Here is a 27,308-nt window from a genome sequence, read left to right on the forward strand (position 1 = left end):
GCAATAGAACATTTTTCGGATGAGATTAGTGATCAGAGATGCACGCTTGCACAAGGTCAGAAAAAATCCTGGCAGAGAGTGTAAAAACATAGTAGTTCCTGATAACATCTCAACACCAACATGATAAGACACTGGAGCAAACATCACAAAAGCTGTTGCTTTTGCAATGTAAACTCTCACCAAATTGTACCCCAAGCTGCCAAGACAGGAGCCCTTTGATTAAACACAACATTTCAGATACACTGTAAATGGCAATATGCTTCCATCTAGTGGCAGTCTGATTGAAGGCAAGTTTAAGTTCAAATATATCATGCAACAAATGTAATCAATACAAGCTACAAAAACAGATATATTTTTGTTTTAACAATGGCTTTTATTTCCCAAAGCAAGGCTGCTCTGAATCTTGAAATTACAAACTGCAGACTCTTGTAAAGCATGTTAAAAAAATGACAAGTAGGTGATGTTTTACTTGGTCAAATAACCACCAGAGGGTAAAGAACACTTAAAGTGAACATGTATGATATCCACATAGTAAAGTTCGAACTTGTGGAGAAATTCACCTGTCTCATCAAACAAAAGAAAAACACTGCAGTGAACTACTGGTCGGTATAAAATGTCAACAGAACAATTTTTTGCACTTTTAAAATGTGTTACAAACGTAAAAAGAAAACAACAACAACAACCTGAGCGAGAATCAAAGTACATGAGTGAAACCAGAGGATGAGACTGTAATTCAAATGATGATCGTTTGGTTGATGGTTAATGGAACGTCTACAGCTTCTGAATGACCCAAACCTCAATCAGTGTAGTACAAAAACAGCCAAAATATTTCTCATCAGTAACAGTAGGCCACTTCAAATGTTTAGAAATAAAAGATGAGTAAGATGAAGACACTGGTTAATTTGAAAGACACTTTGAAGCAACTACAAGGAAGTTTCATTTTGTCTGTTTTGTTACTGGCTTGTGTCGATGTCTCTGCTCTATCGCTGTCCCTTTAAGCCTTTTATTAATCTAAAGTCAATTCTTGTCTGTGTCTTTGTTGACTCTGCCCCAGAATAAGGCACAAGAGCAAAATATAATGGAAAATATATTTCTCTAAAACAAAAAGCCTTCCTCATGCTTCCTTATTAGTTGCTAACGCACTACAAAATTTGCCTGGTATATTAACATTAGAGATACATTGTTTTTTTCAGAAAATCAGATAATTTCTCTGCTTCTCAAAGCAAGATACCGATAATTTAGACCATAATTTTACATTTTTAGTGTATGACCTGTTGTCAGCGCACACCTGAGGGTAAGAAAGGCTCAGATCCCTGTTAAGTCCATGAAAACAATTTGAGATTTATCGGTTATAATTTAACCGATACAGATATATAGCTGATAGTATTTTTACCGGAACAGGTATTAAGTTGAATTGAATAGAAATATCCAATCTTCTTGCTGATAATCTCATTTACTTATGTAGGCCATCCGTTTTAAATTGACACTGTTTCCAAACCAGCACAAAACTCCTTGTAGCTGCTTTAAGGCACTGTGACACATGGGGAGCACTCTACAGAGCAGCGATTAAATAACAAGGAAGGAAAAGTGTGACCAGCTGAGAAACCTCACTGAGTATACAGAAAAACACACTAAAGAAATGCACAATTATGTTAGACAATTCCTAAAGCACCCATTCATTGTGTACTTCTAAAGTTCAATTGACACAGTTACTCCTTACAGTTACTACTTACTACAGCAGTCTGTCAACAGTAGACACGTGTGTTAGACAAGCTGCTTGCTGCTATCAACCATTGCCTGTAATTTACAGTTTTCCCTTTTTGAATCAGTGGGACATTGAAGTTGGCGAAAATCTTTGTGAGGGGGAATTCCTCATGCAGTAGACATGATTTTGTCTTACATGAAGGCTACTGCTTCACCCTCTTCTTAAACAAATATCTCACCTGTTCACACCATACAGTGGCATTGATTAAACTGTGACCTTTTCATTTTTACTGTCCATCATCCTCTCTGATCCACTCTTACGTTAACGTCTGCACAAATTCCTCTTTGTTCTCCTCCTGCCATCTTGACAGAGGCACACGTGTCTTGGGAGTGTTTAAACTCTGTCATCTGTAAACAAAAAGAAAACGTGCTGTATATACAATACAAGGATTGTTGTCAGTGTGTCATGACAGAGAATATATGCTGCTCTTACCGGTGGATGCTGCTGTGTGCTGCCTGGTGCTCTTTATTTGTAGAAAGATGGTGTAGGTATCATAGGCAAACAGCAGACCAGCAATCAAACCAAATACCTAAGAAACGACAGCTCAGGATCAGAATCACAAATATAATCACTGGTCACATAAAATGCATCATAGTTTGCTAATACAAGATAAAGTAAGAGAATGACTTGAAAATACTGCAATCTATTTTGCATTATATATATCTCACATTTTTTGTTACAAAGTTAAAGCCAAATGCAGACTGCAAGACTTTCAGTACCTCAGAATTGTTGTGCCCCTCACACCAGAAGACAGTTTTAGTACCAGACTTCTGGCACACAACCTACATAACTGTTCTCATTCCACTTGTCCTGCTATTGGGCAACTGGAATTGGTTCCTTTAAGTGCAGAATACAAGCTAAGCAGGATGTGAAGCAACAATGTTTTTGCATGACCATGAAAGGCTTCACTGTATTGATATTTTCTCACTGACTTAAGGTCAGTATTGTAGTAAGACAGCTGCTGTGTCAACATCAATCACTGACTCTTTACCAGTTACAGCAGCTTGTGTGTGTTTTTTCGAATGAAGCATGCTATTACGTTAATAACAGCCTATAATTAGTGGCTGACTGATCACGTTGGTGCTGTAGTTGTGTGTGTGGTTCCACTGCCTCCCTCCACACCTCCCATTGACATAAAAGCATGCAATTCATTTTAATCTCAGACTTATCGCCAAGGTGCTTCCCCTACAGGTGCATCATTTTCTTTCATTGATAAAATCAAATCTGTTTGAAAACAAGATTGGTACAGCTTGCAACAACGTGAAGAGATGTCATTAAACTGCTTAAACCAAATTTCCTGAGGATTCTGTGTTAACTTGTGGATTTTCATCTGAGTTCTAAGAAATGTGTTTGAGACCGAGAATTATGGCAAAACCTTGCAGTCTGCAAATGACCTAAACAGGAAGGAAGCATGAAACATGATTTGCGATGACATTACTCAACACTGACTGACAGCCTTTTCTCAAAGTTAGTCAAACACATCAGTTGTGATAACAAAAAACACCTTGGGGTTTCAACACCTAAAATATAATTGAGTCACAGATACTGCTTGATGGTTGTCAAAACAAGCGTCAAAACATTTGCAAACATATAAAAACATTCAGTATCCAGCTCATGGCTGATAAACTCACCCCGCCTGCGATACGTGCACCGTCCCCGGACCCTCCGATCACACAGATCAGAGAAGTGATGATGTACAGGAGAGCACCGATACCAGCACGGAAAAGATCCTACACAAAAGAGGGAAGCATAAGGTGAACCCTTCATGTGCGTGTTCATCACTGTGTGTCTGGAATGCTTGCTGTAAGACACGTAGACTTGGACTCACGCTCCAGACCCAGTTGACCACTTGGATCTGCTTGTCGAGATCCATCATGAAGATTGCAAAGAAGACCATAGCGAAGACCATCTCGCAGATGGCCACAGCAGAGTAGCCTCCATAAAGGGACGCAGCGTAGCAGATGATGATGATGAAACTGAGGAGCTAAGAGGGAAAGAGAATAATCACACAGATTAATAATCTGACGTGAGAAGAGGAGTGTTGCACCATAAAACTAGAAGATTCTGCCTAAATTCCTCCCATCTGATAGAATTCCCAGCTCAGGTTTGTATGACTTAATGAAACAGCTGACGATCCGCTGATTAAGGGACTTATCATCCCAGTTCTCAGTAACAGAAAAAGAGCTGTGTCCACTCAATAGCCAGACAGTAAATCACTCCTACAAAGCTGTCATTGTTTCATTTACTCCACTCAGTTCACAATTCAACATCAACAGAAGAACCAAAAAAAAAAAAACATTTTCTAAGCAAAAATACTGTTTAGAGGAGACTAGAATGCATCACATCACATGCTGCTTTCTCCTTAGATTTTCAGCACGTGTTTGTTCAATCAAGATCACATTTTCCCATATGAGGGAAAGAAGTCTGCGTGCATTCTTCTCAGTCCATTCCACTGAAATGCTGCCAATGTGAAAAAAAAAAATCATAAACTTGGGCTGCCTACGGCCTTGAACCAGTATCACCCTTTTTTTCAATACTGCTATTGTTGCTGCTGCGAAACTGTGTGGGTTGATTTATTCACACAACATGTTACAGCTGTGAAGGAGTGGACATTTCAAATCGTCCTTCAGTCAGTTAAAGCCTGACAATCTAATGTACTTGTACAACGGCATAAATTTGATTGTCCTTTTCTGTGACACATATAACCCTCATCGGCATATTAGCACATTTAAATACTCTAGATTTGATAGAGTGAAGTGGAAAGACTGCGTAGCCACCTACACACTGTGCCAACAAGCATTTGGAGGTTTGGTCTGTATAACATCTGAAAATAAATATCCACTTAATTTCCTACAAGTCAATGTGACATCATCAAATATCCAACAATTCAAAATTCAAATTCAATTCATGTCTCATTTGAGAAGCTGGAACAATTTAATTTAACAATTTTGACTGAGTTTTAATAGACTTGTGCATATGATCACTTACATTACATAAAATTATATTATAGTCTTTAAAACTGTCTGTAGTATATGTATGTGATAGCCTTAATAACAGTAAACACAGAAAGTAGAAAAAAAATATACGTAGAAAGATTAAAAGCAGTCATTTGTATTTGTCATAGGTGTTATTTTAAAGGTACTGTGTGGAGTTCACTACTAGTTCTAGTCATGTGAATCCTTGTTGTCTTTCTAACAAGCATGCACACAAGGGAACTGGGGTGATGTGATCACTCCCATGCCAATTGTTTTCATGCAACCGCACTAATCAATAATTAATTAGTGTAGCGTACATATGAAGAAGCATATTAGTAACAAATGCAGGGAAGAAGACGGCAAGCAGACATGGATGTAAACAATGCAGCTTTACAATCGTTTTATGGGGGAGGAAATGTGTTCAAAATAGTAAGTACTGAGTTGGACCTCAAGGATACACAATGTGTTTGGTAAAGACACTAAACTTAAACACATCATTTGTTTGTTTACAAGAAAAATGCACACTGCACCTTTAATGAAAGAGATTTACAGTTTATGGGACAAGAACAGCGACTTTATATTCAGGCAAAAATGGGATTGTAAACAAAGCTGAATAGAAAGTAGAAACACTGGCTCTGAAACATTTGATTGGAAAATGTTGTACAGGCACTGAAAAAAGTACTATATTTCAGTGCTTGTGCGTTTTCAAATACGCGTTTCAGTTCCAGTGTTTCCCTTCAGACTCTGATGTTTATTCTTAAGAAGCTCATCTTGCACATTGCAATGTTTTATTCTCGGACACAGACAACTTTGTGGAGAGTGTCAAATCACAGCGGCCTATATGATACATACACATGATGTAACTTAGGCAACACCAGCCCTACATCTGTCACTACTGCTTCTCCTCCCCTCAGCCCGCATCTGTTACGTAAACACGCAGCCAGTCAGCCAGTCAGCCAGATGCATCAGTAGTTCATGTGTTCTCGAGACTGGCACAGGCTGCCTCTGTAGAGCAGCGGGCTGGCTGAGGCCATGGTCCTACACAACAGAGGCTCTATTCAGGCCAGAGTCGGCTGCTCTGAGGGCAGCGGCTACTGAGGAGGCCGTCGGACAGAGCAACACCCAGAGCACAAGAGACCCTCAGAACAAGAAAAGCTGTGAGATGTTGACACCTTTATGTTTTCCACACAGCGGCGGATCTGTTTGGGTCAGCTTTTAAAATCCCAGCTAGGATCTTTTCACATCCTTATAATGAGCTGCTCTTTAAAAACTGACTGGAGGGAAATTGTTGCTCGCCTAATTATAGTCAGCAGCAACATGAGAGCCAGGAGCTCGCCCGTGGTACAGTGACACACAAAACAGCAACAGTTGCTAGGGAAGTCCCGTACATTTTGGGCTGGTTCTTAGTAGTAACCGTGACTCACTAAAACGTATTACCATGTGTGTTGAGAGGCAAATGGAAAGTTCAATTTCATTTCACCACTCTTCTTTCTTTCGAATCATCGAGTCATTTTCAACTTTGGTTCTCCTCCCTAATCTGAAAAGATTGCTTTCCAGTTATACAAACACACGACGACTTCATATTCATAAAATTCAAAGCAGGTTGAAAGATCAGCCTGCTGCATGACTCATCCTGACTTATCGCTACTGGCTTAACCGTACCCAAAGACAAACAGAAATTTGCACTACATGGGTGTGTGTCTGTGAGCTGTAAGTAGCACTGCAACCTCAAGTATTGTCATGTCCCATGACAGCCAGAAAAAAAGGAAAAACAACACAACTTGCACTTGTAATTTGGCAGTGAGTAATGTCAGCTCAAAAGGGAAAACGTAGTTATGCGTAGGGTTGCAGCATTATACTTTTTAAGGCATACAGTGGTGTGAATACTGACAGCTATCATACTCTGTACATTTGTTAACTACAGCATTGAATTTGATTGTATCACTGATCTCAAAAACAGATATATTTTAATATTTTATAATGTTTCCTGTATGTCATGACATGATATTTTGTAAAATCCTAATAAAGCACCTGTTCAGCCAATACAACTCTCTGTTTACACTGCTTTAATGTGGTTGCTAATCGACCTGGGGCGCATATCAACAGAACAACAACACCTAAAACTACCAGCAGCTGCAACCTTTGGTGTGTGGACAAATTGTGAGTCATTTCTAGAAACTGCACTGTCTTCGGAGATAGTTTTATCTTGGTGTAAGTAACAGAGATGCCTTAACCTTGATTATTTTAGTATGGATGCATATTACCGTTTACAGTTGAATGCACGTGTCCTACTGCTGAATACCTGTACATTCACTGTCTTGATGTAATTTGCTGCATGTCTTACATCTAAAGGTATAAACATCCTAATGTGCAAGATTTTTACTTGAGGACTTTTAAAAAAGTTAAGTAAGATTTCCAACAGAACGTGCAGAATTTTTGGTTTTGACTTTGTGTATTGTGTGACAAGATATCAACTAAAGTTAGCTTGATAACCAGCTAACCAAGTCTCCTGTGCAAGCAGTGCAATCACTCCGAGCTCCCAGTGCGTGCATACTTAAATCACCTAAAAGCCACTAGCTACACAGCTAACTGAGATAACTAGCTAACCAAAATAAAATAAAAATAAAGTGACCGGAAATAAAATAGCGCAATATCAAATAGACTAACAAATGCAGTGTAGTCCAAGCATCAACTCCACGAATCAATCAACAAACAACAGTAAACTATGATCCCATCCTGTAGACTTTTGGTTTATCATCTGGAATATCTAAACCTCAGTAATCCTGACTGCTGAGGTTAAATACCCAATTTCCCATTAGATTAAACATAATAAGCAGTAATAGCATGTGTCTTCCTGTTTCACTCCCACACCCCTCTCCCTCCCTGCCTGCACTGTAAGCTATTTCAGCGATGACTTCCTTTACAGATTACCAGGCTCCAGTAAAGATCTGAGTAAGAGAGGAAACAACGAACTACCGAGTGTATCCAGTGAGGTTTGAGGCTATCCCCAAATGGCACACACCAGAGAGATGTGTGTGCTAAGTAATTCTCGCATTCTTTGTCCCCTGGACTAAACTTCACACACAGGCTGGAATTTCCATTACCTCTGAAAAGGAAAAAAGAAAAAAAAAACTTAACAGCCGGTGGACCTCTGACCACCAACATCTGAGAGCCTGCTTTATAATGAGCCTGTTGAGTTCTGAGGGGAACTGTTTTTATCAGCAATAGAAAGGGTTTTCTACAGTTTTGGAGAGTAATAACACAGTAGCAGAATAATTATTTTGCAAGCAACTGTGATGCAACTGTGGCTGTCGATGTTACACCTACTAAAAATGCTTGTTTTGTCTACTGACAGGCTGAAGTTGTTATCCTAATTGTCTGACGACATTACGGAAAAGATTCCCAAGAAGACCGATCCTTTCTGTTACATAATAAGAACCTATCTGTAACCAGTAGGGCTGTGCATTGAATTCTGATACTTTTATGGCACCAATTGAATTGCTTAGATACAATCAAATATCAAAAAATGCCTTGTCATTCAATACCAGATCATAATACCTAAGGCGTTATTCTCATCAGTGAGCCAATAAGCATGCAGTGTGTTTGCTGTGCTTAGATCTTATAGTGTTGATAAGTAGCTGTCTCGAGGCGTGCAGGAAACACACTAGGTTACGCAGAGACAGGGCTCACCACCATTTATGTGTAATGTAATATTTTGTTAAAGCAGATTTCAGAAAATTGGTCGCGAAAAAGGTATTGTAACGTTGACAGTCTGAGTTGTTGCCAGCTAAAGAGATCACCTGAACCGTTTCTGAAACTTTTGTATGAACAAAGTCCTGACAGGCAAGTCTTGTAAGCCATTGTCCCATAATATGGGCTTTAAAACAGGGTTGGGTGGGTGTCATATAACCGCCATCTACTGTGTTAAAGACTTTTCTATTTATTCCATGCCCTCCTTGATGTCTTCAGTATGAATCGAAACCAGATAAGAACATGTTCATACAAAACCACGGGCTTAAAAATACCAAATACTTTACCAGTCATGTGTAAAAAGAACACACCACCATGAAATGCAAACAAAGGCAATCATGTGCACAGGGGTGTTCAAGGACAGTGTAAATAAAAAAGGCCCTCCCAGACAGGAAGTGGATGTAATCTGCCAGGAAGTGGGAAACTTAAAACTAAAAACCTGACACTCACATTAGTGTGATACTGTTTAGTGGCTGTGTTGACTCGAGCCGGATGTGCAAAGACGTCATGCGTGAAAACTCAGAAACTCAGTATTAGGTGCTGTATTTTCTCTTCACCATATTATCAGACACTCCTTCTCTGCCTGTCTGTGGTATAATAAGATAAAAACGGGAGATGCCTGACAACAGTCACTGGGTCGAGTTAACCCATGTGACCTCTCATCTGCCATTAACGCTCAGCATTTGGCTCCTTGGTGCCAAATGAGAAAACAGTGGAGCACAAGTGACAGGTGGAAACCCTTAACCTCTGTCCATGATCCCCCCCACCCCCCGAACCACATGCCTCTCATTCCCTGACTAGATCTGAGATAAAACAGATTTCTAGAAGCAAACAGAGAATGTTAGTGACATAAATTAAACAGACATGCTGCTTAAAAGCATTACACTGAGATTACTCTCCTCTTATAAGTGAATAAAATCAATAGCAATCACGAAGGCCACATTAAACCACTTTACAATGTATGAAATATTGATTAGTTTGCAGGCTACTTACGCACAACACATTATACACAGCTTTATAAGCAGTTGTGAGCATTTGTAGCAGCAGAGCTGTGCAGAAGCTAAAAGTTCCATGTGAGCTGTCTGGTCCGTGAACTTACTATTTCTGCTGCGAGGATGAAACCTTTCTGGGTCTTCACGTAAATTTTCAGCTTCTCCAGGCAGTTAGCACCGGAGCCGCCCGCGTTTGTATCAGCCATTCTGCAATAACTTACTTGTTACTACCGACGGTAACGTTATATTGAATATAAGCAGCCCACGAACAGCGTTTGAACGAACAAACTTGTCCTCGGGGAGAGTTTTATGAAGAAGTCCGGGTGTTGACCGTTGCTCCCGCTCAAGCTAGCTACGCGTTTCTTCTTCGTTTTTTTTTTTTTTTTTTTCCGCCGGTCAGATGAATCAACGTCTCCGCTGAGAAGTCTCGGTAAAAATGTAACCTAGCTGAGCTCAGTCTCGACTACCGCAGCTCAGAGGAAAGTCAACTTCTCACTGGAGGAGGGAGGGAGGAGCTGAGGAGCTGACAGTGGGGCGTTGGCTTTCACTTTCCTCAGGGGGAGCCGCAGTTGGTGCTCCGACACCGCTCAGAGGAGCGGGGCTCCTCTCGTGGTGCCTTCACGGGCCCCTCGAAGACTCCGCCGGAGACCTGTTGCAAAAGTAATTCTTCGCTGGTTGATGTTTTAACTGTTAACAGTTTGCACTTTTATTGAAGTAGTTTTGACTTGCACTTAATATCAGCATTAAGAAGGCACATTTCCCCAAGGGAGCTTAACAGAGTTTCTTCTTCTTCTTCTTCTTCTTCTTCTTCTTCTTCTTCTTCTTCTTCCTCCTCTTATTTCATTAAGCAAATCAATGGTTATGTATCATTTTATTAATAACACTTTGTTGATTCTGGGGTAAATTTACAAGTTAATATATTTAAAGGCTTTTCTGCAAAATTAGTACATTTGCTTTGTTTCCTTAAACTAGCTTCATTTACCATTTTGAAACAAATAGTAATTACACGGAGTAATAGCTGAAGAAAAATCAAACCTTCCCAATAAGCCTTGCTCACTGTGTGATGTTCGGCCTGCCACCAGGCTTGATTATTCCCAGAAGAATGAGAGTGGATGTATGGCATAGAGGAGGTGGGTCTGCCCGTACTCAGTCAAAACAGGAAGATACATTGTTTTCCCCAGAATATCTGCAAGTAACTGTTGAACAACTGGAGTATGGAACAATATAACACCCTACACTGCAAAGGAAAGGAAGGGGATTCGAGAATATTTTGATGCTAATGCTATTTTTATGTTCTATCTCTATGTTTTTTTTAAAAGTACAGGTTCAAAGGGCCATTGCAGGGCTTTTACTTGTAACTGATTATTTTTTACAGTGTGGTGTCACTACATTAAATACTTTGATTACCTAATCCAGGAAACCTCAATTCCTCATATTTGTTCAACTAAGAATTTCCAATAGTTCCTGAAGGCATCATGTCCTAATTGGTGGGTCTTTTTTTTCCACTGTGTGGATTTACATTCCAGTTGTGGTTGTGATTTGCAGGTTTTTAATATGAGACACAGCTGTGGTAAATAGCTCACATACAGATTGTAAAATCTAGATAGACAGTGAGAAGTTTTTAGTAGAAACACATTTTAAAATTACGATCTTATTTGCTTAGACAACCTATACAGAAAATAGCAAGCTGATAACAGAGGGTTGTATATTTGTGTGAACAGGCCATGGTGTTCCATTAATTAATAACTTTAACATATAATTATAATTGTACATACATTTATCATACAGGTCCATATAGGACATCTCTATGGAATACCCACTCTATGATATTCATTTGAATGTATTTAACAGTAATTTTGATTTGATTGTCCCTTAAATTTTGGACTACTACAAATCATTTTTGCAGTATTAATATGCTCTGCCTCTCTTATTGTTATTTTTGGTATCTTATCTTGTAATTTTTGCCTGAGGAAACCACCTCACATATAGAGAAGACAGGCTGTGCTGTTTTTGTAATAGGGCAGCTGTACAGAATGAGACATGTACAGAATTATCACAACGTCAAAATCACACCATATTAAAAAATAATTCTTTCAAAAGTTTAAAAAAAAAAAAAAAAGGACAAAAGAAAGAATGTGCAGAGCTGCCTGCTAAATGGGAGATAATGGGAGATATTCTTCCTGCTGCCATCACCTTCATTTCATATTTGTTCTTTTATTGTTGTTTTTAGATACACAATGAAATAGGATTTACGGTATATGTGTCATATGTTATATACTGTGTCTGTATGGTGTTTTTTTTGTTCAGTTTATCTATTTCTTTAACAATTTAAGTCTATAAACTAATGTAATTGTTAACACTTTTTTATTTTTATTTTTTTATTTCTTTCATTATGTCTTTCTCATAGTGCTTTGGCAAGATGAAAGCCAATAAAGCCTGTTGAATTGAAGTGATTCCCTTCCTGACCACTAGAGAGTGCAAGTTGGAGTCCTCTGATATTGTAACTGAAAACTCACCACCATCTTACAAACTGCACCTTTCAGTGTAGTTCATTGTAGAATAGTAATCTTTACTTTGAACTGAGCAATTTGAAACTTAATTTTAAAAACGACCAAACAAGCAGAAAGACGAACAACTCCTGTGAACAGAAAAACACATTTTAACCTTCAACAGAATAATTTCAAGTTTATTTCATTTTGTTTCACATGGATCCCATATAATAAGAATACAGCAGAATTCTGGAGAGTCTTGGATTTTTTTTTTGTCTCAGACTTATCATTATCATAAATACTAATATGAATACATCATACACAATAAACACAGCACTATCCAAAGGCGTAGAGAGTACCACAAGACATCATTCACCACTAACAACAGAGTATATTTCATTTCAGCATATTTATAAGAGCTACAGTGAAAGAGAGAAAGAAACAGAGGTTCACGGGGAGGACTGGAGGAAGAGAGAAAGCCAGGTGCGTCTACACCGCCTGAATCAAAGAACCCTGATTTAAAAAAAAATGAGTGAATCCAAGGCTGTGCAATGGATTGATATATACTGAGAGATGTGCAACGATTCATCCTGATGAGGACCGTGGAAGCAAAAAAAAATCCCAAACCAATCGAAGCACCTCTCTTACCATTTGGCAAACACGATCTTGTAGATCCAAACGGAGGATTGGCAGTAGGACAGGTGTGTTTTTTTGTTTTTTTTTTTTTTCAATCTGGAAAGAAGTCATTATTATTGCAGCACTCACTTTGTGCTTTAAGGAGAATAATAGCAGAGCTGCTGTATGTGCTGTGCAGTAACCACTACGATGGTTCAAACGTACTACGGTATTACTGTGTGGAGTCTAACTTTTCCTGCAGCCTTGAGCCTCAGCCTCTCGAATACGTTTAGGGATGCTTTAGGATATAAGGATGCATGCAGTAAATTCGCTTGCCTTCAGAGGGAGAGAGAGATAAAGAAGGAGTGGAGGATGCAGGAGAAGAATACACGGAGACATATTGTTCAGACGGCCTTGTAGTAACGTGTTTTCTATGGCGTTAACCAAGGTCTTTAAAGTGTAATATACTTTATTCTCATTTACCCTAAAGTTCATGTTAATGTGAATATGTATGACACTGTGATAGAAACACCAGTTAAAAAACTATATGACTCTGTCTTACAACTTTCTGGACCACATAAAAGGCGATCAAAAACAGGACGAGGTTTCATCGACAACATTTTTGCTTGATGCCGTCACATAAACGAATAAAACAAACACACGTCGCTAAAACGGTTGCTCACGGCCCCGACTTCACAAAAAAAATGTTCATACTGACAGCACACTATAGCAGTTTCTGAAAACAGCACGGCAAATATGAGACGCTACCATGCTCACTAATTTTTCTTAACCCTATGAGATTTTTTGATTTTATATGTCGGGATCTAAAGTATTCTGTGTGTCGCAAGAGTCAGTCCTTGCTTGACAATGACATCTGATGGAAAAATATATATAAAAACATAAAGTTTAAACAACTGACCACTATCAACTATCCACTGTTGTTACTAAACATCACTCTTTTCTCTGCTTACTTTTTAATATATGAATAATTTTCTTCTTTCAATATTCGTCATAGCATTTCCCCCAACCCCCGTTTCTCAAATCCTGTCTGTAATGCTGATCAAATGAAAAAAAAAACACGATGATAAAATTAAAAAAACGATGTTAAAAGACTCTGAGGTGAATAAATAAAAACATTTCTGTGGTGTGGATAATTTAAGGGAATTGTAGGGCAAAGGCTAAAACTATGTGAGCTCCTAAACAGAACCAAAGTAAATGCAATTGAATAAGTCTGTGCTCAACATTTTGTTGTATAACAACTTATATGGAGTGCACAATTATTCAACTGTGTACATATAATCTTATATATCAGCATGTTGATATTTACACAACACAGACAAATACATTCTCCCAAGTTAAATATTACTACAATGTTTTTTTTTTTTTCCATAAATGTAAGTCTTTTCCATTACAAGATTTCTCTTAAATGTTCATCAACGAATGTTTTGGTATTTGTATTCAAGTTTTTCTCGTATAACCAAACAGACAATCCTCTGTTGTCTTCTACAGTTAAATACATCACGAGAATAAACATCATGTTACAGCAAAGACCCGTTCCCGCCCCCTACAGACCCCTCCCCCCCACCCCAACACATCCTGCTCCCCCGCTGGTCCTTCCCCATCCCAAGCCCCACCAGTTTCTGCCCTCCAGGTCTCCCTCCCTCCGCCTGTCAACTCACAGATACACAAACAGACAAACAGAGGAGTGTGGAAATGCAGGTGGTGGTCGAGAGCCACCCTCCAAAATCACAAGGTCACCCTGGGGAGAGGAATAAAAAAAAGAGGGAGAGAGGCGGGAGACAGAAGGGGAGGAAAATGTTAAACTAACGAACGATCACATGATATATATATACAGAGCTCTGGTTAAACCATTATGGGATTAAAAGAAACAACATGATGATATTCTGGAAATCATAAGTAACCATGGTGATGCTAGAAAATGACAACAGTACTGTATTTATGTGATACACAGTTTGTTAATAGGTCAGTGTTATATTGTATATGCAGAGCAAATTCATTTTTTGTGAAGTAAAAATGCTCTCTAAATATGTAAGATCCCTAACTATAAACTACTCTTTCATAATCTGTGTATGACGTGAGCAGGAAGTCAGTCAATTGAAAGAACCTGGGATCTTCATGACATGTTAACGATACAATACAGTAATATAAGACAGGTGTTTGATTTTGGCCCGTGGTTGAACATAGTGTCAGTTTTGGCTCTCCAAGACAGAAAGTATTAGGGACCCCTGTTCTTGGACATTTAAAAGTCATGAAATCATAAGCGACAGTCGTATAAGTTGTAGTTTGATAAACACTGGGGCTGGCCTTAAAATAATACTGTGATATCTTTAAGCTATGCATGTAAACATGATATACATTATGATTCTTGAAATGTCCTCATGAGCACTTATTAGCACAATATCGTTAATGTCATGATATTGAAGGGATGACTGTTGGTAGAGGCAGAACTCGTCTTATCCAAGCTTGGGATAGAAGACACAATTTCTTGTTTAAAACAGAGCTGCAAAATCAATTTAGCAGAATTTATTGAACTACTTGACCACATCAGCTGTACTTTTGGTGTCTTGTAAATCCACGAGGGCCAGAAAAATAAAATAAATGAAATCCTGTCAGTAACTTCCCAGTACTTTTTGATTATGTGCTAAAGAAATAGCGAGCAAAATTCCCCTATGAAATTGAAATACTGACATTACTGTTAAGTAGATGTCCAGCAGGTTATTGCAAGAAGTAGGCGAGTTGTCAGCTTTTATCAGCAGGGATGTACCTGGTTCTTTTCACAAACCTGTGACTAGCGAAGGGACTCTTTTGGTTCTTTCTGTTTCAGAGCGATGGTTGGGGCTATAGACTTGCACAAACCTCAGTCAGATAAAGGATCACTGAGCCAGGCAGACTGACATATTCAACTAAACAACCCCTCTTCCCCGGTGCTCACTCTGCTGCTAAGGAATGTAGACAAGGGGAATGCATTTTAGTTGTTTTGCTAACTTGAATTTGCCTACTGATTGTAAGCCTCACAAATCACTATTGTACAATTAACCCTTTAAACTGTGCTTGAAATGAAAGATCAGCTGAAATCATTACCTCAGCCTCTTCTAACCAGTCCTTATGTTCGACGTATTTTAACACTCACCATCCTTCAGCTGTGGTTTGGCTGGACAGGCTCACATTTGATTAGAGTAGGAGGTGGGCTGCTGCTGCTCGTAGCCCTGGCTGTAACCTTGGTCCTCAGTGTAGCCTCCCTGCTGGCCGTACTCTGGCTGGTACCCTCCCTGGGAGCCGGCGTAGGGATCCTGCTGACCGTAGCCTTGCTGGCCAAAGGAATCGGGGGCGGGCTGCTTTTCCTGTGATGGGACGTATGTTCCGGAGAAGGCAGCCATCCAGCCGGTCTCCTTGAACACAAACCACAGGTTTCCTATCCACAGGATCAGGTTGATGAAGCCAAAAGCCTGTGGAGAAGAGAGGTGTTTAAAGATAGGTTCGTGTCATTTACTGTAAGTCTTTATATAGTTCAGATTCTCTGAAGAATCCGGGACCCACCACAGAGGTGTTGAGGCCGGAGACTTTGGGGTCGTAGACCTCACGGCAGCGATTCTCTGGCTCCTCACAGGCTGAGATGTAAGTAATGACTTTCTCCGGATCAGTGGCTGTTTTCACGTCTGACAGGCCTTTAGCCCACGCACATGAGGACACCAGCCAAAAGAAGGCAAATACCGCTGTCACAACGAAGTCCTGCCAACAAAAAAACACAAAACATAATCACCTTTAATACCAATAAAAACAACTAGTCATTTTAACACCTGCTGTAGGACTTGAATGCCAAGAAGGTGTGAGAGGTTTAAACAAACTCACGATCTGGGGCCCCTTGTTGTTCTCACGGTACTTCTCCAGTACGAAACAGTACGCAGAGAGGGCTGCCATTGAGTAGAGGAAGGAGAAGACAGCGATGGTGACAAAGAACTCAGCTGAGGAGGAGTAGTCCCCGACCAGGAATAGACGTTCGGGTTCCCCTGCCTTACAGGTGGGAGCATCAAAGTAAACCTGATGGAGCCTGAGAACGACGGCAACACAAAGAGAGAGAAATGAAAGAGGGACAAAAAGGTAAACGGAGACACAGTTCTCATATGTGAAACACCTTGTGAGATCACTGAGGAGGCAGTGTTTCTCTTGTATTTAAGATTCTTACAGTTTAACTGTGAATAACTATGTACACAGAAAGTCTGTTCTCCTGTCGATACATGTTTCATTTAACATATGTATACACCTTTATTATTTATAATTCCTTGAAAATGTGATTAAATTGAACTAAATTGAATTAAACTGATGTGAAAATCACTTTCATCCTTATGTTCTTGAATTGTAGGTTACTGGAAAAAAATGGCCTACAATTCTAATCTAATCTAATAAAAATCTAATCTTTTCAATGCTCATTTCAAAACTGGATCTTACTTTTGCTATAACAACCATCAAGTGTGGATTTACAGTTTGTAAGAGCCTACAGGTGTGTTTTTCATAGTTTTTCTACATTTGTGACAGAGCGAACGACAGACTACGTACCTGAACGGATATTCAAATTCTACTTCTATGCCCAGGTCGCTCTCTGACCGGTTTTTACACTCCACGCTCATCTTGAACATGCCGGAGTAACTGCCACATGTCGAGAAGGCAAAGATTGCAAAGATCTGCGGGGAGAAAGTGGAAGAACAAAGACACGATGAGGATGTGACGACTCATCCAGTGACACAAAACACACAGAGTGCTTGTTTTGAATCCCACTGTCCTTCATATTGTATTCAACAGTTTAGAGATTGTAACTGTAAAGAGCTCCAGTGTAAAACGAGTGAAAGCTGCAGATTGTGCTCTCGCTCCTCGTCGTGTCTGAAGCATACTGAGTGATGCTCCACCGGAGAAATGCGCACAGAGTGCAAATCAATGCAGTGTCATCCCCAGATTACACAGCAGAGGCCGCACCTGTTGCCATGGTTAACATTAAAATGTATTGCTTTTTCTGCAGATGATTATTTTCTGTATTTTGTGGTGAAACACTGACATTCAGGAACACACCTCAAGTCTCGTACTGCAGCTCCTGCTCACAGCCTGGTGTAATGGCGCAAACAGACATGCGTGGAGATAATCTCACGCGCTCACACACACACAGATTAGACAAATGAGACTATTTTTACCACACCCTCCCTACGCCGCGGGCCAGATCCGATTGGATGGAAATCCAACTATTAATCCAATGGAGGTGCTCCACCATCTGTCACCAAATACTCTAATACAAGCTCCTGCGAAGCCCGTCACAACACACACACACACACACACACACACACACACACACACACACACACACACACACACACATGCACACACACAGGCACGTCACTTTCTTCCTATCTCTAGTACTGTCTAGTGGCTGCGGGCATCAACACACCAAACTATTTAGAGTAATCTGTTTGTTGGATTTACACACACCTGCTGCCGAAAGCGAGCCTTATTGTGATCGCTTCTACTCATCCTCCTCTCTAATTTGTGTTTTTATTTTCTCGTGTCCTCTCCTAACAATTCAAACACCCCCTCCCCCTCCTCCTCCTGTTGTTAACACGTTTTAATAACCACGCAAATGACTGTAGATGACTGTGGCAGCATTACTGTGTGGGACTGCTGAGAAACAACACAGTTTATCGTGCATTTTAAGCAATGAGCAGAGCTTTGGAGTTTAAAAAAAAAAACCTGAAACACAAAAAAGGTTTTATATTACTGTCACAATCTCGCTTGGAGATTTGGACGCTGATGTCACAAATCTCATTATGTAATACTTGTGGCTTCATTGCAGTTTTGTGCCTGCATGTCTGAACTGCACCTTGGACAGTCACAATGCCCATTTCATGTTATTATCTAATGTCAATACAGTCTGTTGTGTCAACCTTTAGAAGAAAATCGACTTATTTACATGTAGGTATTGGATGTTTAGAAATTTTGACCGAATGGTGGTGCTAAAACTTGTTGTGTGATCACAAGAGAGGAAAAATCAGCATCACCAAAGACATCATCTCACAAGATTCATCTCCTGCAAGCAATGAACAAAACTTTGTGCCAGTGCAACTTATTATCATCATCATTTAGTTAGATAGTTCGTTCTGGATCAGAGTCGTAGACCAAGAGGACCAGATAAATGGATCTGAAGAAGAGGCGGCATACCACAGCTAAGAGCTGTACTTTTATGGTGATAAATGAGTGGAAGGAGCGATAAAAGAGGAGGAGGTGGAGGAGGAGAGGGCCAGCCAGACTGAGAGAAGAAATGGTGGCACATGGAGTGTTAGGTGCCATGGTAACACTATTGGCAGCATGACACAGTGAGGAGGCAGAGGCTGGTCTCTAGCCCTCCTGGTATGCTGGATGGTTGTCAGCTCTTCTGTGCTGAGAAGATACACAATCTGACACGCTCAGACGCCAATGATTTGTCTACTGCTACTGCTTTTCTCTCACTGTCTGTGTGTCTGTCTGATCCACGCGTCAATAAATCCAACTGTAGAGCAGGATGTCTCATGTGTCTGAGCGTATATAGATTTTTGAAGCAGATACTGATATTGATATCTGAAAGGTACAAAAAAAATCCATATATAATGTAACAGGAAACCATTTGTAGTATTTGACTTTTGAGGGATTTGTTTTTTTCCAGCTGAAAAATAAACTTTGCTGTCTGGTGAGCAAACTATGTAACATAAAAACTGTTTTTTGAATCATCTTTGGCATTTTAATAAGATGACATAATGTGCAATAAACTGATATTGTCTGAAATATAAGCCTGTACAATTTATGTTTCTGTATTCAATATTCTGTCATGATAGTGAATACTAAATCTGACTAGTTTATTTCAAGAATATCAAATTATTTCCAGGTAAAATTAGAGATTATCAGAGCCGATATTCAGCATTTTTGAGATACCTGAGATACTTGAACTTCATTTGATTATTTCCATTTTCTCCTACTTTATACCTTCACTAAGGTTGCTAGTTACTTTTCAGATTACATACTGAATTAAAAAAAAATTTAATTCATCTGATTAAAAAATAAACAAGCAAACAAAAAAAACACATTGTGATCATCATAAAAATCCTGAATATTGGATCCGACAATCATCCAGACGGTTAACCAGACGGCTAGCATAAATATCTCTAACACACTTAGTTTACCATCTCAGTTGGTGGCACTAAGATTTTTATTCTTACAACAAATATCAATATCTGTCTCCTTGATTACTAATGATACGCATTGGTATGGGCCGTAAAGAAAACATATTGATCCTTAGCTCAAATGAAACTAACAGCAGAGTTAGCAGCTCCTGACATGCCGACGCACAATATATTTTCTGCACAAAAAGTGCAAAAATAAAACACGAGCTGTGTAAGCCGTCACGAGAGGCCCCGGAGGAACGACCACAGAGAGCGCCTGAACAGCAGAAGCCCCTGAGCTACAACAAAATCAACAGCCTTTATTACACATCAGGGACTCAACCAAAGTGACTAAGGCTCTCACTTCATGGTCTCACAAAACAGCCTTTTTATGTTTGCTGGGAATGAGTCAGAAAGCGAAATTTGAATGCAAATCAAATTCAACATAGCGGTGCCATCCTGAAGCTGGGGAGGCAGGAGGAGGCTGTTCTCTGTGGAGCTCCACATCAGCTTTATTTGGGAACTCAATGTCTTACAACATCCATCAAATCTGGGCTTTGTCAGCACTATTCCCCAGAGAGAGAGAGAGAGAGAGAGAGAGAGAGAGAGAGGGTGGGGCTGGATGCCGAGGTTGGCTAACACAACATGAGTCACACATACAGAAATCTGTTCAAATCTCACACACGAAGCAAAACCTGTGCTCAGATGCTTTCGCGAGTCATTTTCATCTTCAGATGTAGCGAAGACTTTTTTTTTTTTTTTTTTTACATAAATCACAAGCTCACACATCCTCCACCCACATACTGATTCATTTCACTTCTCTCTGCTCTCAAATATTAATATTAACACAAATGCTGCTTTGTATTTTCTATGAAAGTGCATAACTGGCCACAACAAAAAGCCCAAAAAGGTTTGATTCTACTGAACAGAAGCATCTTTGTCCTCGCTGCATGTTTCCACTGGCTCCTCTCTACCCTCCTTACAGCCCTGTGCTGCTGGTTGTGCATGCCCATATTAATCCAGAAAAAGCAGCAGCAGCCCCAGCAGCTCCTCCTCTAGTCTGACGCTGAGGAACGCAGGCTCTCTGACAGATGATTCATGGGCCTTGGCCTCCTGAGCGGAGCTCCTGATTGGTGGTTGTGCTTGCTGTGACCCAGGGAGGCAGTGATGAGGTGCTGGCACACTCACACAGCTCCAGGGAAGGACTACAGAGTCATGCAGTACACTCATTCCTCTGGCTGCTCTCTGGCATATCTGCAGAGCCCATTACAGTGTGGGACTCTGTCAGAGATGCTTGGCACGCACGTTCTCCTCTGGGGTGGGTGAATAGTGGTCTCGCACTGAGGATCAGGGGTGCAGCTAAGAGTTATTGCTCCCATGTGCAGGAAGGGTAACCCCTCTTCAAATCTACCCTCCCAAAATGTACACATATTTATATTGCATAGATATATTTATTGATCAATTATCATGAATATAGAGCAACTAACATTTATTTCATTTGCCAATTATCTTTTTTATTAATATATCTGTTATTTAGTCAGAGAATGTCAGAAAAATATGAAAAAAGCCCATCATGAGCCCAAGGTGACCTCCTCAGATAGCTTGTTTAGTTGTAGCATTAGCCAGAAAGCTAAAGATCTATCTTGCATGAGAAACAGAAAGAGAAACATTTGGGGAATTTTGCTTGAAAAAAGACTGAAATCTTTTCTGTCAATTAGTCGACTTTTCGCTGCAGCTCTGTAAATCCCTTCAGCCACTATATTGATAATGCTAACTAGCTGCCGTAACCAGAACCAGTTCATAACATCACATCATCGTTTTAACGTAAGACACACGTTAAAGAGGACCTCACTTAGCTGCGGGGCCTGCGTGGGTAATTAGTACCACTATTTCCACCACCGTGGTGCCCCAGCTGCAGAGAGGCACCACTCGCCCTGCAGCTTCTTCAGACTGAGCAGGCTGCTGCTGCTGATAGAGGACAAACAGCGTGTATCATGAAACATCATGAGGAGATCTGAGCACAATATCCTTAATGTGTGATCTTCTAAAAATGGCTACGATCGTTCTTAGGGAGCGATCAACAAAAACAGAACTCGGGCTGCTACTTACAATTGTTTTCAGTAGTTAATTAATTGTTTTTAATTGATGAAACCTTTGGGCTACAATGTGTCAGAATATAGTGAAAACATTGATAACTGATATTTTTTTGTGACAATATGTGAAAATAACGAGGTTTTTTTTTGCTTAGTAATATAGTTTGCATGGTTACTCAATGATACATTTGATTTAATTTAATTTCATATTTATTTACTCAAATAATACACTTTTACCCAGCATACCTACACATTTTTTGATCAAAACAGGAGCAGGAAGTTTAAAAAAATATATATGTTACCTGCCTATTCTTCATAATAACATAATATACCATAGACACAGATGGCTGCACCTTTCTTTTCACAAATCATATAAAAATTGTAAAAAGATATAATCAAAGTTCCATCAACAATTCATTATGTCCCCTTATTTTTCTTTATAAATTATTTTAAATTTAACAATATTTTAAGTCATTGTAATGTAAATACCACAGTTTCACTCGATTTACTAAAATACGAATCTCAGTGCACACAAATGAAACTACTTAACACAATATGTAGGTGCAGTGGAAGGTACAGAGAAATATTTTGAAGCACAACTGTACGATCAATAAAAAATGTTGGGCTACACTTGACACATTTTCGGGCACTGTTGATGTAAGATGTACAAATGGACTCTTGATATTAAATTTCCTTCTGTGATCCTCATCATTTGATCTTAATATAAACAGCCTTTGCAGATTTCTTTGTAATAGTATTTTTGTTTTCAAATTAAATCAATCTTAATTTTTTTTTTTTTTTTACTACAAGTGACTTGAAAAAGTGTCTGCTGGTATACTGTAGTACATACACCTTGTTTAACTAATATGAAGAGAAGCAAAATCCAAACTATCCTTTTCCTTTGTTCAAAATAACTTATTTACACAAGAAGATAATTTTTACAACCCTAAAAAATAAATGTTATAATATTTTTGCAAGGATAAATATTTTATGTAGACCATGTTAATGAAGTCTTCCCCCCAAAAAAAATCTAAAAAAGAAGCATCTCTTCCTACTGTGCAGAAATGTTACAATCCTTGAGCTGTAAGTCAATTTAGGCTGCTCTTTTCATACATGAACTAAGAGCTGAATTGTTTTCTGGCTCCATCATCTGGTGGAGCCGACTGAGCACATGAAACAGAGATGGAGAATAAACAGCACATGCATGCACGCAGAGGTCGTGTCCTCTGAGAAGGATTTGACAAAATGTCATTATATTCCCCAGTGGACTGACACAATGCTACTACAAGAATGACGTAACACATCCTGCTGGTGTCTCCTGCTCAGGCCTGCTGGAATGGAACAGTATCCCCATCAGGAAACTCCTCAATATAATCCTCATTATTGAATATATTTCAGAGAGGAATTATTTGACTGCTAGATAGAGTTATCGTTATATTTCTGGAGACGTCTAGTGAGAGCAGGTTCGGCTGTGAACACATCCACTGTTAAGCCCCGTACAGCTTTATGACCTCTGTGTGACAGAAGGTCACAAATCTGTCAGTAAGAGACATGGCGACATTATTTATAGCAAGTGGTACAAGCTCCAAGTGTTTTATGGGCCTGCGTTTGGTTGGGAGGGTTACTTTAAAAACACATTCAGATACAGCTACTAATTAAGTGTAACTTCCTGTTACGTTTGGATTACGTCAATACCCAACGCACAAATAAAGACAAGGGAAAATGCACATCAAACAGATTACTTATTTTTATTCCCTTACAGAATACACAATTGTGTATTTGGTTTCTCTGAACACCAGAGTGATGTTGTGCGACACTCATGAAGTGCTGCACAGTTACATTACACTTCTTGTAAAAATGTAATCCTGTTGGTAATCCCCTTTTGTTAAGTAGATGTATCTGTGATCTAATTTCCTCTATATTTGCTGTAACTTTAACAGAATCCAGTTACTTTTTTGTATCCAAATCACGTTACATATATTCTGTTACTCAAGCTTGATTATAGGTAATAATCGTATATATATATATATATATATATATATATATATATATATATATATATATATATATATATATATATATATACACACACATATATATATATATATATATATATATATATATATATATATATATATTATCAAAATGGAAAATATTCACACATTAGTGGTATTTGTTGCAGTCACAAATAAACAGAAACCAAAAGGAGACTTACCCATTGTAGAATTTTAATAAATCCCAGAGGTTGTTTGATTATGGTGAACTGCCCTTGGGCCACCAACTGTCAGGACCAAAAAAAGCAGAAATGAGTTTTTATTTTTCAACACATTTTACACTGACTCTTCATCTCACTGTGTTACAACAGCCTCTCTCAGCAGATCAGCCATGATGGTGATATGATGATGCTGATTAAACACATAAACCTAATTACCTCAGCCTCATAGCCCACAGGCCTGGTCTACTGCTGGCACCTGCAGGTGTTTATCACATGATGGTGAATTTCTGCCAGCGGATAAAGTGACTCAGTTGTCACAGCTGGTGTCTTTGTGGGTCTACGAGATGTTACAACTAAGGTACAGTCATTTTGATATTGACTTCAAATGCTATGATGTATGTGCGTGTGTGTGTGTGTGTGTCAGAGCCCGATATCAAAGACTGATGTTGGCCTATCAGAAATATCAGTATTAGCATACATCTTGTCCAAAATGCACTGATATGCACATGTTTACACTGTTAACTACATAATGTTTCTAATCATGTTTTTCAGTGTGATATCAGGTGGAGTATTCGACTGTTATGTGTGCATAGCATCAGAAGTTTAAAAAAAAAAATCTGATTGATTTATCGGGTGATACACACACATTTTTTGCAATGATGACAGAATGTGGTTTTGAAGCACTTATGACAAAGATATTTAGCGGACATTTTATAGTTTAACAATAGATCTATTCTTTAAAATGACATCAGTGCACTGAAACTTACTGAACCTACCAGGAAATTAATGATTATAAGTTATCCCAAGCATGTATCTTATATCATTATCAGCATCAGCTGATATATCAATATTGCAATTCTTCATCCAGTTATATCGGTAACAGCTAGATTAGAACTGATATATATTATAGAATATTGTGAATATTTGCCATCATACGAAATATTTTTCACAACATTGAATATCGAACAGCTGTACGGCATCTTCAGGCTTATATATACATACATATATATACATTATCAAATATATAAATTAAATAATATTATTCTGTTATTCAAGAAAGAGAAGTGAACAGCATATTGACCTCTGAGACAACGTAATATAATTTTGATAATATCAACTATTGTGATATTTGGGCGGTACAATATCCGGATTTAAAATTTTGGATGTCGCTCAAACCGAGTATCAGCCTCAGAAATGTGGTATCGGTCAGTTGTATTAGATGGGAACCAATTTGAATTTGAGACCCGAGGACATTTTTACAAAATGAGGATGCTTTGACCTGTCCTCCATTTCGAACAGAGCGTTAAAAGTCCGTTTGAGGGTCAAGACTTGGTTTTATTGTTAAGGTTAGAGTCAGGTTTTAGAGGAGGGTTAGGGTTGAGACCGGGGTTAGATACTTAGGCAGTATGTCAGGGTCCTCACACGGATAGATGTACAAGCATGCGTGTGTGTGTGTGTGTGTGTGTGTGTGTGTGTGTGTGTGTGTGTGTGTGTGTGTGTGAGGAGCTCCTTCCAGCACCACAATTAGACAAAGCTGATTAACTGGCTGTTTTTTTCTCTGCTGCACACTTCACGCCAGTCGCCCGATTCATCCGTGAGGAAAATCTCGCGCAGCCCGTGTAATTGACGAGGTGAGGGGCGGAAGCGTTTGTGCGCAGGTGAATGCGACACACCGCAAAGAAGGCGGTGTGTCCCTGCTTGCATCAATAAATGGCCGCACTGGAATAAGCAGCGGCAGTGATGGCTTTTCTCTCAGGCTCACTGTTTCTCCTCCACACTGCCAGCGCTACGGATGCCCAACATCCATATTAAACAGATGACGCATGAACTGAAATCACGTTTCATCGCCCTCTGACAGCTTGATGTCCGCTCGCTCGCCAGGAAAAGTCTTGTTGGCTTTATCACGAACCAGAGATATGTGTGAGATGAGCCGATCGTGGCCACACAGATTCAGGGGACCGTCCTCTGGGCCTACTGCGGCTATCGGAAACCACCGAGGGGCCTCGGAAATTAATCAGATTCCCGTTTGTTATCTTAGCAACAGCGGGTTAATTGAAACGTGAGCGGTCTAAATCAATTGGGCGAATCCCGGGAGATAATAGGCTGCATCCTCTCCCTTTTGCTTTTTGGTAAATGTCATCGCTGCAGCAATCTGTGGACATCCTACACATTTTCGGACAGTCAGCGGGCCGCTCCATCACATCGACTGCAGCATCACTCGTAGAAAACTGTCCAATTACACCTCGCCCCGTCGTGCCTTTACACCGCTGCATTTTTATTTATTTATTTATTTATTCAGTTAGGGTTTTTTTTTTTTAAGATGAATGCATGATTCACAATTTCGACTCCAATGCATCGAAAGCAGCGCACAGCCGAAGCGTAAGGTCGGCGGATGTGCGAGAAAAATAAATCAATATTTGCGCGCTCGGTGAACAAAATCAAGCAAGATGTAATTCACACATACAGGCTGACAAAACATTCATGAAATAGATGATTTTCCCCCCAAAGCCTTACCTGGTTTACAACATCCATCTTGGCCGCTTACTCGCTGATAAGAGGATCAGAGGGGCGGAGGGGGAGGAGGCGTCTCATCCGGAACAGCCCAGGGGAGGAAGACGCACAGGAGGAAGAGCTGGCACTGCGTCACGGGCAGGGCGAGGACGCGTGAAACGTCGTGACGTCAGACGAGCCATTGGACGTGGAGTAAAGGCGAGACGAGCCGTCTGTCCAATCGCGGCGCAGCTTTATTCTGAGGATGCTGAGAGCTGCCCGCGGGTTATAATGCAGAGAGGAGCGCATGGAGACCGTTCACGCTTTAGTAGACAGGAGGAGTGATGTAGAGGGGAAGTAAAAAGGTCGCTGACGGTGCTGCTGGTCATTAACAGGCAGCAAGATTGTATTTTTAGATTCATATGTTTCACCTTTTTAGTAGATCTGAACATAACACGTTGGAGGGGAAAGTTCAGGGAGAGTTCAGGTTTTTCTGCTTTACCTTCATGCAAATATGCTCCCACAAAGGATGAATGTTTAATGCAGCACGGGTTAGTTTTGCACAATTCCTTTTCTCTTAAAGGGGAATTGAAACCCAGATGTTGTCCATCTGTCGAGCCATTAATGGCTGATTATGTAATTCACTCTTCTGTGTTCTGCTGTGGTTTTTCAACGTCTATTATTCCACTGTTGAGAAAACACAACCCCAAAGGACCTTTCAGCTGAATTAT

The 27,308-nt window shown here is 39.7% G+C and overlaps 2 protein-coding genes across 2 annotated transcripts; both read right to left on the minus strand.

Annotated features, from left to right (window-relative positions):
* Positions 1-348: 348 nt before the first annotated feature.
* plp2 (proteolipid protein 2) lies at positions 349-10,100 on the minus strand. The gene is made up of 5 exons (XM_037104612.1): positions 9,590-10,100; positions 3,594-3,749; positions 3,397-3,495; positions 2,198-2,294; positions 349-2,112 (listed from the first exon to the last, which is right to left on the minus strand). The coding sequence occupies exons 1-5, from the start codon at positions 9,686-9,688 to the stop codon at positions 2,099-2,101; spliced, it is 465 nt and encodes a 154-aa protein (XP_036960507.1). The 5' UTR covers positions 9,689-10,100; the 3' UTR covers positions 349-2,098.
* Positions 10,101-12,139: 2,039 nt separating this feature from the next.
* Positions 12,140-26,705, minus strand: sypb (synaptophysin b). The gene is made up of 7 exons (XM_037104611.1): positions 26,602-26,705; positions 24,088-24,153; positions 17,162-17,286; positions 16,457-16,655; positions 16,145-16,336; positions 15,738-16,053; positions 12,140-14,345 (listed from the first exon to the last, which is right to left on the minus strand). Exons 1-6 carry the CDS (start codon positions 26,617-26,619, stop codon positions 15,769-15,771), a joined length of 885 nt encoding a protein of 294 aa, XP_036960506.1. The 5' UTR covers positions 26,620-26,705; the 3' UTR covers positions 12,140-14,345; positions 15,738-15,768.
* Between the last annotated feature and the right edge of the window lie 603 nt (positions 26,706-27,308).

The sequence above is a fragment of the Acanthopagrus latus genome, chromosome 7 (assembly GCF_904848185.1).
Source record: "Acanthopagrus latus isolate v.2019 chromosome 7, fAcaLat1.1, whole genome shotgun sequence".
Taxonomy (NCBI): Eukaryota; Metazoa; Chordata; class Actinopteri; order Spariformes; family Sparidae; genus Acanthopagrus; species Acanthopagrus latus.

Coding starts and splice junctions, on each gene's coding strand:
- plp2 (XM_037104612.1), bottom strand. CDS start 9,688: ATGGCTGATACAAACGCGGGCGGCTCCGGTGCTAACTGCCTGGAGAAG. Junction 3,750..9,589: donor TCATCCTCGCAGCAGAAATA/GTAAGTTCACGG, acceptor TTTCCCTCTTAG/CTCCTCAGTTTCATCATCAT. Junction 3,496..3,593: donor TGGTCAACTGGGTCTGGAGC/GTGAGTCCAAGT, acceptor TCTTTTGTGTAG/GATCTTTTCCGTGCTGGTAT.
- sypb (XM_037104611.1), bottom strand. Junction 17,287..24,087: donor TTATTAAAATTCTACAATGG/GTAAGTCTCCTT, acceptor TTCTCCCCGCAG/ATCTTTGCAATCTTTGCCTT. Junction 16,337..16,456: donor ACAACAAGGGGCCCCAGATC/GTGAGTTTGTTT, acceptor TTTTGTTGGCAG/GACTTCGTTGTGACAGCGGT.